This window comes from Periplaneta americana, chromosome 6 (assembly GCF_040183065.1).
Source record: "Periplaneta americana isolate PAMFEO1 chromosome 6, P.americana_PAMFEO1_priV1, whole genome shotgun sequence".
Lineage (NCBI taxonomy): Eukaryota > Metazoa > Arthropoda > Insecta > Blattodea > Blattidae > Periplaneta > Periplaneta americana.
The window spans coordinates 177,095,147-177,108,693 of record NC_091122.1 but is presented as its reverse complement, the minus strand read 5'-3'; the positions used below and the strand labels follow the sequence as shown (position 1 = coordinate 177,108,693).

General features: G+C 36.4%; 1 protein-coding gene across 6 annotated transcripts in view; it reads right to left on the bottom strand.

Annotated features, from left to right (window-relative positions):
* Nucleotides 1-6,905: 6,905 nt before the first annotated feature.
* Nucleotides 6,906-13,547, bottom strand: part of LOC138702071 (GON-4-like protein) — a 35,341-nt gene continuing 28,699 nt past the window's right edge. For 5 of the 6 annotated variants that reach the window (XM_069829608.1, XM_069829610.1, XM_069829607.1 and 2 more), the window contains 2 exons: nt 9,876-11,423; nt 6,906-7,105 (listed from right to left, as the gene is read on the bottom strand). In XM_069829608.1, coding sequence (XP_069685709.1) covers nt 7,016-7,105; nt 9,876-11,423 — 1,638 coding nt within the window. In that variant the 3' untranslated portion in view covers nt 6,906-7,015. The remainder of the gene's footprint in view (nt 7,106-9,875; nt 11,424-13,547) is intronic. The other variant, XM_069829612.1, reaches the window with a different exon arrangement.

The following is a 13,547-nucleotide window of genomic DNA, read 5'->3' as shown; positions in this document are numbered from 1 at the left end:
AAAAATACAATTAATAATAATACTAATAATTAATAATAATAATAATAATAATAATAATAATAATAATAATAATAATAATAATAATAACAGAGAACATCCTAAATTAAATGAAACACGATCACTTAAAATAACATTTAAAATAAATCTAATTTGTATCTTAAACCTAAGTTCGAACTAAAACCCACGAGTATGATATGTTCATATCTGCACAAGTACCTTTCAACATTACACTCATTTCGCTGTCAACTCACTCACTGCACTGGAACTACGACACATTTCACTGATTCTATCCTGATTTCACTAACACTTCAAAAACATTTCACTGTCCAAACACTTTGCACTGCCACTATAAACTATAAAGCTTCACTGACAGGAACACGTTTCACTTACACAGCACACTTCACTGACACAACACTTCAATAACAAAATATCATTTACACCCTTTAAATACTGTGTATAATTACCGTCTATTAGTAAAGTCCTTAAGCCTATTTTTAAATACATTTTTGGTTGTTGGTAAACAGCGTATTCCGAATCTCACCGGTCCGGTGGCATCAAAGACGTCACGTTGCAGCGAAATAAGGAACAAAACTGCTGGAAGGATCGATGGCTGTCATGGCGACTGTACAAGTTGTTGTCTGTGCTACGCTAGCAAAATTTTGCGAAATTTTCGTACTCCCATCTCGTTCAAAGAAAAGATAGCATAAACAATTTATTTCTTGAACCGGTAGTAATAACTGGTCCGTTGACATGTTCGCTCATAAGCCATTAACATATTGTTTTTACGTTGTGCTCATTACAAACAATACAGCAGAACACACCGCCATGACACAACAGTGCACGATGTCATTCGTCTGGTATTTCCCGCCCTATACGAGAACCAATCAGATTCACTAATGGCGGCTGATGGAGACTGCCACCACCTCTGCAAGTTGATGACACCGGTGCGACACCGGTGGAGCATCAATGACGTCATCGGTGGAATTCGGAACACCGTGATGCCATCGGATTGCTCACCGGTGAGATTCGGAATACGCTCAAAGCCTTTAGTAAGTCTGCAGGTAAAGCATTCCAGTCCCTGATAGTACGATTGAGAAAAGAAAACTTTCCAGTGTCCGTCCTCTGTCTTCTTTCCCTCAATTTATAAGAGTGGTCGTTCCTTGAAGAGTAATTTGGCGGCTGCAACCTATTTTTTTATTTCTCTCCAGGCAGGCTCACCTCTGTATGTTTTGAAAAGTGCGCATAATCGAATTCGCGTTCTCCTGTCCGTCAGTGTGTCCCATTTTAATGGTGAATTTTTCCGACAGCACTTGAGAGCACGATCCTACAAGAAACATAGGCTTTTTCAACACGACACTATAATTATGCCGGTGAGGGCAGCTAAATAGAATTTGGAGATCTTCAACTACAGGGCGACCCATTAAAATCTTTAACATTTTAATGAGTTATACAGGTGTCCCAAAAGACTAAACCCATAGAAGTTATATTGCATTTCCTGCCGTTATAAGTGAATGATGCCACTGAGTAAGGAGGAGGGAATACAAGTTATTTTTGTTGGTGGGAACCCATTTAAGTGAATATTATCCTGATAGACGAATGGAGTTCTGTGAATGGGCAGAAGAACAGTAAGAAAATAATCAGATGTTTCCATCACACATTCTGTTCTCTGATGAAGCTAAACTTTTATGTTTCTGGGGAAGTCAACCGTCAGAACACCCGATACTGGTCACCATAAAATCCTAGTTGGTTCATTGCCTTCAAACGATTATGGAAGTAACAGAATAATGGTGTAGTGCAGGATATGGAAAGACAGAATCGTTTGTCCCTTCTTTTTTGACGAGACGGTAACCGATAAAACGCATCTGAGGACGTTGCAAAAAAAAAAAAAAAATTCCAAGCCTACTGAACCCAGAAGAAGACTTCCTGGAATGGTTTCAGCAGAATGGTACACCTCCGCATTACACATGAACAATACAACGGTACCTTCATTAACAGTTTCCCGAACATTGGATTGGACGTCGAGGAGCTGTGGAATGGCCTCCAAGGAGCCCAGATCTTACGCCGATTGATTTTTATCTCTGGGGCAATATCAAAGCCAAGGTATACAAAGTCAAAATTCAGGACGTTCGTCATCTCAAAGAACGCATTGTGCATGTGTGTCGGGAAATTTCCGCGACTGAGTGTAGTTTCCTGTCCCCACCCCTCAGACAGCGCACTGAATGGAACACTGTAGGTAGACAACGTAAACGTCAGATGAATACAGTATGTGTAAGATGTACAGATAAATACACATAAATAAGGTGTACAGAGGAATGAAATTATTCAATTTACAAACAAATATTTGTCCTTGTAACTTTCGACTCAGTCATTTCCGAACCATGGTTCCTTATCTCAAATTGATACATGTGCCCTTCCCCATCATCCCTGAAAGTTTGTAACACCAGCTCGGAAACACCCTGTGTAAGTAATTCATGCATGTGACGTTAATTCCATACTACTGCTGTGATGATGAGCTAATCATTGTAAGCCTAGTTACAGTTCAAACTAAAACATCGTGTACATGTTTTTATTTTACAGGTGTATATTATGCGATATGGAAGCAGATTAATACAGGGTTATTCGTAAGTCCGTAAAACATTTTCAAAAATCATAACTACTAAACTATACAATGAATAACAAATTATTTTACCGTACACTAAAATAAAGAGAAACTCTCCAAGTTTTTTTACATACCTCACAGATGCTCAATGTGTCCACCTTTACGACATACATCCATGTGGTAATCCATCCCGTCCCATACACGCTCCAGAATGTCACGGTTGACCAGAACCACGGCAGCTGTAATCCGGTGACGAAGTCCCTGAAGATCAGCGGAGGCACATAGGCAATATCCTTCACATATCCCCACAAGAAAAAATCACACGGAGTTAAATCTGAATGGCCACTTCATTAACGCGTCATCTCGTCCTGTGCGTCCGATCCGTCTCTGTTGAAAATTTTGATTGAAATACTCACGCACGTTGCTGTGATAGTGACAATTTGTAACATGTCCAAGTAAATCATCCCAGTAAAATGGTCCATACACCTTCTCTTTCGAAATCAAACAGAAGACATCCACCTAAGGTTAGGTTCGCACATGCTCTAGAACTACGCGGGGATTTTCAGTTTCTCCTATGCGCACATTGTGCCGATTAACTTTTTGATGAAAAGTTGCTTCGTCACTAAAGATGAGCAAGTCAGCAAAACCGTCTACTTCAAATCTTTGACGAAGTCCTTGCACATTCCAACACACAAAACAAACCGATTGCTTACATTTAGTAAACGCCATTTTGCCACTATTGATAACTACTGCCACCTAGCGATAAATCATTGCAACTAAGCGCGGGCTTTTCATATTTAAAAAAAACTTTGGGAGTTTCTCTCTTTATTGGCATATCAATTACCATGATCTGCTGCGTACTTTATTCATTATTAAACTTTAAAATGTTTCACGGACTTATGAATAGCTCTGTAGTTGTTAGTTTCTCGTCCACATCAAAGCAAACATATGTTTACAACATAAGCCTAATGTACTGCCTTACATAGCAGGCAGTGTTTTGTGAATAATAGTTAGCACTAATAATTTTCCTTTCATCTGAACTATTACTACAAAATGCATTTGTATTTCTGTTCGCTCTATATATTGTCAAATAATTGTACAATGTCTTTGGTTACAGTATAAAATTGTTCCAGTCTTCTTTAATTTCAATGTCAAATTAATGGTAACCAAGCTTGATTATGTCCATAACGTGGTCACTTTAAATGTTAATAAGATTTTTTTTTTTTTCATTTATCCATTCACATTGATTTATAAGTAGAGCCCGGAATTTTAGGTGCTAAGTTAATATTGTTCCTCTGTATAGTTTATAAAATAGACACGTCATTCTTGTCATTCATTATTTTCCTTTCGGTACCGGTACTGTTAAAGGTCTCTAATCCTCTTAACTACCACTTACAAATTAGCACACAGTTTACAAGATTCATTACCCAGTCCTTGTGACTCTGTTGTCTATTATTAATTTATTACATATCGAACTTCTGTGAACTACACTTGAAACCCTCTTCATGACACAACATCTATTCAACTACACTCAGTGTCATTCTTAACTTTTAGCACCTAAAATTCCGAGCTCTATTTATAAGATACACCAAACATATTCAGAGAATGATGCAAACCACAACGAAACTAGTCAGCCAGATAATTTACCATAATATTAACACAATAAAGCAGTTATCATTTGTTCAATAACGTTAATCAGTGATTAAATTTTTCCTTTCATTATTTCATATTTACAATAGTCTGCTTGTTTAATCTACACAAAGTATTCGGAAAAATGAAAATATCCATCATATAACTAACTCTAGATTTAATATTATTTCATTTATTTTTAACTTCCTGAGAAGAAAATATAATGTTCAACAATGCAGGACTTAAGAAAACTATTACAAGAAGGCAATTAAAATGCTTATAGTGTCAGTAGGCACATAATGGCAAATCTCCTACAAATGCATAATAAAATTAGTTCAAAGTAGAGCAATATGACACAAAACAGCTAAAGTGCCGAAAATTCGAACTATTCTCGGAAAGCGACTGCTTCTGTGAGCCAGAAGAGATTTCCAGAAACAAAGAAACAACTTGCCCCTATAACAAAATTTTAGGAACGTGAAGGAAAGCTCAAACAGATACATCTGAGGAAAACGCGAATGCATACACGTACAAGAGTAACCTCTTGAAGCATGTAACTAAATAATAATAATAATAATAATAATAATAATAATAATAATAACAACAACCATCATCCAAACACGTAGGCCTAAGACCTGTTACGGTCTCAGTCATTCTCAGTCCACCTTTTTTTTGGGCGGCCCAAAGATCTCTTGCCCTGGAGGCAGTATAGAAGTATGACTTTTGGAAGTCTATTACAATTTATTCTTTGGACATAGTTTTTCCACTGCAGCTGGTACTTGTTTAAAAACTGTGAGACTGGTTGTAATTGGAGTTCTGGCATAATATCCTTATTTACATTGCGGATGATAATAATAATGTTTTATTTTTCCTGGCAGAGTTAAGGCTATCAGACCTTCTCTTCCACTCAATCAGGTTGAAGGCAGATAAGGAAAATATATACAGAAGTATATCCTCTGATTGAGGTTCTGACATATATACAGGGTGTTTCCGAGGTGGTGTTACAAACTTTCAGGGATGATGGCGAAGGGCACATGTATCAATTTGAGATAAGGAACCATGGCCCGGAAATGACTGAGTCGAAAGTTATAAGCAAAAATAGTTGTGTGGAAATGGAATTTTAATTTGATACCAAATGCCCTCCTTCCTTTAACCTTTGGAACAGTCGTGGAAAGATGGTATGGGCCAGATGTCTCCTACGTGGGTACTTGCCCCGATACAATCTGTGAGCTTGTCTACTGTTCCCATTGACTCATCCGTATTCGAAAATCAGGTCTGCTTATTCCGCTCTCGTGTACTCCTCCATTTCACTAGGACTGATCGACTGGACACTGCAACTTGTACACATACACTGCTGTCTACAGACGTGCATATCAGGACCGACCATGTCCGTTACACATTACGCTATCTGCATTGTTTTAGTGTAGTTTCCTGTCCCCATCCCTCAGACAGCGCACTGAATGGAATACTGTAAGTAGACAACGTAAACGTCAGATGAATACAGTATGTGTAAGATGTACAGATAAATACACGTAAATAAGGTGTACAGAGGAATAAAATTATTACATTTCCACACAACTATTTTTGCTTGTAACTTTCGACTCGGTCATTTCCAGACCATGGTTCCTTATCTCAAATTGATACATGGGCCCTTCACCATCATCCCTGAAAGTATGTAGCACCACCTCCGAAACACCCTATATACACCTATTATCAGGTAGTACATCTCACTTGACGATATGTGTCAGAGGAAGAACGATTGTTTGTACGCATTTGAAGTCCGATTAGTGTAATATGTATATAGTTGGCGATGTATGCAATGGAGGGGGGGGGAAGGAACTGGCCGTCCTACCCCATTATTTCCTGGCCTGTTGTCTCATAAGTGGTGCCTTGTTGGTATCACTTGTGAGGTTCAGACCTCTCTTCGAACAGTTGATTAAACAACATATAGAAATATTAACTTATGAAAGAAGATAGAGTACACATGAATGCTATCACAAAAAAAAGTACAATTTGTATAATCAATATTGATTATATTGAAAAGATGACATTTATGTATTAGAAATCAGTGTTAATGGAAACAGAGTTGAAACTACACATTAAACATTTTGGGTGCAAAAAACTAATTCTGTGTATTAAAAATATTTCTAAATAACCTAGATTTAAAGGTACGAGGACTAAGACGCCCCGATGTCCAGCAGCAGCGAAATCTAGGAGCAGGCCATGGCTATTGAGAAAGAACTTGAATACAGATATGTCTGATGACGTGGTATTGATAGCAACAGATTGTGCTGTGAACGTGTATTACGATTATGATGTGAAGCTAGGAGAGTAAACCGAGAGGCAAGGTAGTTGGGTGTGGAATCATGTATAAATCGATATAGCAGGCAAAGAGAATGTACTAAAAGCCTATCTTACAAGTGGAGCCAGGAGAGTCGTAGAAAATATTCCGATATATGATCATGTCGGCAGATATTGAAAATAATGTGCATGCAGACATTACGCACATGTTGACGTTTGTGTGAAAGTTCAACACTTAGATCACTATAGCTACTAGCAGTATTTTACATAAATGTTCACATTCGATTAAATTACAAAAGTAAGCTACAGCAGTTTATAGTAAGTGAATTTTATTCACTAAATCATCAGGAGTCTGAGGTAAAATAAATATCTCACAACATCGAATGGTGAATAATTTTTAATCATATTTATTTCACACAATTATGACATTAAGTTTCTTACAAATAATATATTTTACACGTAAGTACATTTTAGAGTCCGCCAATGTGTTTACTGGCCGGAACTGGTTGTTTCTTCTTCTATTTTTGCACCAGTCATCTGCTGCAGCAAATTCATGAGTATTTGAAATCTGGTTTGGATCTGTAAAAAAAAACCAATGTAAGGATATACAGACAAATCAGAAAATAAATTACATTATACCATACTTACATCACTTTTCACCAATTTTCAGTTTTCTAAGTTTTTTAACCATATAAGGTTACATCCTAGCAAAGTGCAGATTTAATTTTACAATCTTCTATTTTTCAGCATCCTGTCTACCAGACATAAATAGCCTTCATTTTTTTAATATAATGCACAGAAACTTGAGCATTAATATAAAAATTTAAACAATAAAGTTACCTCTTCTTTGAATTATGGAACCTAAAAGGCATGTAAATGAACCAAAATTTTTTATTTTTTTTTTCTAGGTAAGCCTACCATTGCATTTCATATATTTCTAGTACAAAGTGATAACAACAATTACCTTTTCATTGGTTAAAATATCTCTTAATAATAATAATAATAATAATAATAATAATAATAATAATAATAATAATAATAATAATAATACGTGCTACATGCCCTACCCATCTCAAACGTCTGGATTTAATGTTCCTAATTATGTCAGGTGAAGAATACAATGCGTGCAGTTCTACGTTGTGTAACTTTCTCCATTCTCCTGTAACTTCATCCCTTTTCGCCTAAAATATTTTCCTACGTACCTTATTCTCAAACATCCTTAACCTATGTTCCTCTCTCAAAGCGAGAGTCCAAGTTTCACAACCATACAGAACAACCGGTAATATAACTGTTTTATAAATCCTTTCAGCTTTTCTGAGAGCAGACTGGATGACAAAAGCTTTTCAACCGAATAATAGCAGGCATTTCCCATATTTATTCTGCATTTAATTTCCTCTCGAATGTCCTTTATATATGTTACTGTTGCTCCAAGATATTTAAATTTTTAAAGGATAAATTTCCAATTTTTATATTTCCATTTCGTACAATATTCTGGTCACGAGACATAATCATATAGTTTGTCTTTTCGGGATTTACTTCCAAACCTATCTCTTCACTTGCTTCAAGTAAAATTCCCGTGTTTTCCCTAATAGTCAGTGGATTTTCTCCTAACATATTCACGCAATCCGCATAGACAAGCAGTCGATATAACCCATTCAATTCCAAACCCTCTCTGTTATCTTGGACTTTCCTAATGGCATACTCTAGAGCAAAGTTAAAAGTAAGTGCATCTCCTTGCTTTAGCCTGCATGGATATCGAAAAAATCTATTTCTGTAGTCAACTGCAGCAAAAATGGAAGAATGTTGTAACACAGATTTATGTAGTTGATTGCAGAAAAGATAAAAGAATTTTGTATGTCAGTATGTTAGGCACTGAAGGGTATATTTTGATGTGAAAAGGTTTTGGGATTATTAGTAGAGGACCATCATGAATTTGGTGTAAATTGTTTGCAGGAAGTGTGGCTCCAATCAGTTTAATGTGGACAGTAAAAGGGGCTTTTCTGCATATACGAAAATACTTAGTATGTGGCATAAAAGTTTGTGTGGACAATGTAAAAACCATACTTTATTTTTCTTTATATGGAGGAAGGGCTCAAAAGCTAGCACAACAACCAGAGGCAGAAACCATACTTGGGTTTATATTTTGGTGATGCGTAGCGTTCAGAAGCAAACTTATTAAGCATTTTCTTATTGCGTAGAGTAGGCTTAATTTTTACTTAATTAATAAACTGGGAGCAACAGTAACAAACATAAATGATACCCGGGAGGAAATTAAACACAGAATAAATATGGGAAATGCCTGTTATTATTCAGTTGAGAAACTTTTATCATCTGCTGTCGAAAAATCTGAAAGTTAGAATTTATAAAACAGTTATATTACAGGTTGTTCTGTATGGTTGTGAAACTTGGACTCTCACTTTGAGAGAGGAACAGAGATTAAGGGTGTTTGAGAATAAGGTTCTTAGGAAAATATTTGGGGCTAAGAGGGATGAAGTTACAGGAGAATGGAGAAAGTTACACAACACAGAACTGCACGCATTGTATTCTTCACCTGACATAATTAGGAACATTAAATCCAGACGTTTGAGATGGGCAGGGCATGTAGCATGTATGGGAGAATCCAGAAATGCATATAGAGTGTTAGTTGGGAGGCCAGAGGGGAAAAAGACCTTTAGGGAGGCCGAGCTGTAGATGGGAAGATAATATTAAAATGGATTTGAGGGAGGTGGGATATGATGATAGAGAATGGATTAATCTTGATCAGGATAGGGACCAATGGCAGGCTTATGTGAGGATGGCAATGAACCTCCGGGTTCCTTAAAAGCCAGTAAGTAAGTAAGTAATAAAAAAATGTCTTTCTTCTTAACTTTTACAATAATCTTTCTAGCTTTTATTAGTCAGTTAATCTTTTAGTACTTTGATTTTTATAGTATTTGTAAATTTAATATTAATTGTAATTATAATTGTAATTGCATTCTTAATATTGTAGTTGTAATCCCCTGGTAGAGGGAAAGAGAAGGCCTGATGGCCTTATCTCTACAAGGTTAAATAAATAAATAAAATAAAAAATATGTGTAAACAAAAACAGTAATAAAAAGTTTTATATTAAACATAACGTAATACATTTAATTAACATCTTATTTTACGAAATATCCACCGAAATAGTGGCAGGTTTAAACACCTAAAATCATCCATTTCATTTCACCAAAAATACAGTCCTTACTAATAATATGTTAAAAGAAGATTGGAATTCTACAAGTAACAAATGCAACTATACTACCTCTTTAAATATATTTAGAAACGAGTATATTTTAATCTGTGATAGTTTCAAAAAGGAAATAGTACAAACCTCTTCCAAAGTACGGCTAGGGAGCTGTTCGCCAATCCTGATGAATGTCTGCTCCACGCCACAGTCTAACTGAAACATTTGGAGTATGATCTTGTCTTCTTCCCTGGTCCAAGAGCCAGAAGTGGCATCACTATCGCATTTCTCTTCCTGGGATGTCTGGTTTGAAGGCTGTAAACATAATCCAATACTTTCCTGACCTACATCTAAAGAAGCATTATCACTCTCCGAACCTGATACCTGGTCTTCATTTTCAGACATAACCACATCGTTTGTTGTTGAATCACAGGTAGCAACTTTTGTATCTGAAACGAGATCCATTACTTCTGTGGAAATTAAACCAGGTTCGCGAGAGGTTGTATCATAAACATCAACTGCATCTTCTTCCATTGGAACTGGAGGTTCTTGTACGTTATCTAAATGATCTGAGTGATTATCCTCAACTCCTACCGAAACTAAAGAATCATTATCATTCACTGCAGGGTCTTCATTATCGTTGCCCAGTGTTTCTCCTGCAGTGTCTGAAACTTTTAATGTTTCTGTATATGTTTCCATCGAAGTTACAGGTTCTTGTTTACTACTCACAGCTTGACTTGTAGTATTAATTGCAACTGTTGAAACTGCAGTTTCTACTACTTTACCCAACGTGTGACATGAACTTTCAGAGTCATTTTTTCTGTGGATAGAATCGGTCTGCAAAACATGTGAAAGTGTGCTGAAGTCTTTGATAGTGGTGTCCATAGCTGCAATGTCCGGAGGTAAGATCGCACTTTCGTCATGCACTAAAGTAGGGGGTATGTCTTCCTTACTACCAGAAGTAGCTGTTACTGGAGAGATTGCACTGCTCTTATCTATATTAACGGTAGGGATGGTCAATATTACATTCTTTGGACTATGCAAGCTACCAGTTAGAGAAGAATCTGTAAGCGTACCAGTGGTGGAAGAGGAATACACAGTTCCTACGAGTGGTCTATCTGTAATTATGGGAGACTGAAGGGTATTACTGTTCTTGTGTGTAACCTTAGGCACTGTAATACAAAGCGAGGTGCTACTACTGAGGGTATTTGAGATATTACATGATGATACCGCAGGTTGTGATGGCGGAGCCACTTGCTTCTTACACGAAAGTCTACTAGGACGAGCAGAACTTGATAGTTTTTGTCCTTTCGCAGCACTTTTATGACTTGTAGCTTCTTTAGGTTCATACGTCAAAGTTTTAGCACTTGCAGACTTTGAAGAATTGGTCTTTACACGGTTTTTATTAGCTGCAGGAGATTTTGTTTTGGTTGTACGAGCATGTTTAGGTGGTGATGATTTTGATGCATTATCACCACTGTTTTCATTTGTCGTACTGTTAGTGTGTTTTGCTGGTGATCTGCTTTTCCTACAAGCAGCATTCACGTGATTAGCGCCTCTCCTTCTATTTCGTCCTTTGGAATGATTTTTGGCTGTCAATCTATTGATACTGTCGTCACTATTCTCAGTATCAAACACAACCTTTGCGGGTCGCAGAACTTTCCCTGTCTGCATAAATACTTTTCCATGTATAAACTGCAAAATAAAAAATATACTAACAGTAATGAATATATTTCTATGTATATCCAGGGCGAGCAGGCTTTAGGCCTTTGGAGGATATGTCCTCTTCTTTCGACCTTGTCCTGTGAGTCACAACTATTTTGCCAATAATTGGTAGAGCAGCTGGCTACGGACTGAAAGGTCCGGGGTTCGATCCCAGGTGGTGACAGGATTTTTTCTCGTTGCCAAACTTTCAGAACGGCCCCGAGGTTCACTCAGCCTCCTATAAAATTGAGTACCGGGTCTTTCCCGGGGGTAAAAGGCGGTCAGAGCGTGGTGCCGACCACACCACCTCAGTCTAGTGCCGAGGTCATGGAAAGCATGGGGCTCTACCTCCATGCCCCCAAGTGCCTTCATGGCATGTTACGGGGATACCTTTACCTTTTTTTTTTATCACAAATAATTAATTATATTCCTGATTACTGGTTACTGTCATGAAGAATGTTTTTACATGCAATAAATAAGAAAAAAAAAACTGTCTTTGTTTTGTTTTAGTATATCTAATAAGTTTATAAATGTCACTGATGTAAAACGTGAGTTACTGAGGAATGACTCCTATGCATTAATAGTTATTTATGGTACTTGTGAGGTAAGTGCATCTTTATCGCACGAGTGGAAAGATTTAAGCACGAGGCGTCAGCCGAGAGCTTAAATTACACGAGCGCAATAAAGATCACGCTCACAAGTACCATACGTAATTTTATCCATGACCATAACGAAAAATTCTGTTTTATAAAAGAAAACATGTTGAAAATAAGTCCTCATGTAATCACATATCATGACATGGATTTTAGAATCGATACGTGTACTAGGTAGGTCATGATGTACGAGGTCATGATTAGTGAAGAATGGTATCCAAGGCGTTGGATAAATTACAAATTATAATTAATTATATAATTTTAATACATATATTTTTCATTTTAAACGTGTATTTTCGTCTTTTTGAAGTTTCAGGGATTATTTAGAAGCATTCATGGGATTAATGTGATTAAAATAATTTCACATTTTACTTCTGTAAACTTAAGAGGAATATTAAAACGTAATTTATCATCATGTCTGTTTAGCTCAGTTGACTAACGCGTGTTGTTTTAAAATCCTATAAACCCAACTTCGCAGGTTCAAGTCTCCACACATCCCAAAAGGTAAATTATTACAGAATTTAAAAAAAATACATATTAGATATGGATGCAATGCACAAATTACGACGTAGTAGATTCAGAAAAGAGGAGGAGGTTGAGTGTATGTATATTTAAGAGATGGTAATAAAGAAGTAGAGGTAGTGACATCTAGTAACTAATATATTAACTTCTTGAGTAATAGTTGAATGGAAAAGTATACGTGTGTACCCGAGTACTAGGAAAATACTAATGAACTGTGAGATAAAGTTCAAACTCTGAGGTAAAGTCTTTATCTCACTAGTGAAATAAAGTAATGTTGAATAAAATCCTACTTTACAAACGCAAAAGTATTTAGTAAAGGCATGTTTTTCGTTATGGTCATGGATAAAATATTTGTCAAAATAACTAACATTGTTCCTATAGTTCTGTCATTTTTATATTGTTATATATTTGCTATTGTTTTTATACTGGTTGAGTGGAAGAGAAGGCTTTATGGCCTTAACTCTGTCAGTAGAAATATATCTATTAAATAAATAACGTTCGATGTTTTTTATTACGATTATTCTATTTTCGCATTGAGAATTGAGATAATATTGTCAAATCAACATCATAAAAACGAAATATATCCTATGCAACATTTGAATGTTCAAAATACAGTAAAACCTCGATAAGACACGCCCACTTATTACGCTATCCCGTGTAATACGCTTTTTGTCCGGTCCCTGCACATTTTATATTTAACGCCTTTATAAAACACCCTGTTTGTTGCCATCAAATCCCGCATAATACGCTATTTTTGTGGAATATTTTTTATGTAATTTTCAGCAATGTACTGTAACAGCAATGAAACATTTTGGCCATTAAACTTACTGGTGCCATTAACCAGGAAAAGACTGGTATTCGACCCTTTACCTGCGCATTTAAACCTTCATACTTCATACCTTAGTATACCCCACCCTCTTGTTACACTCTCTTACTCGAC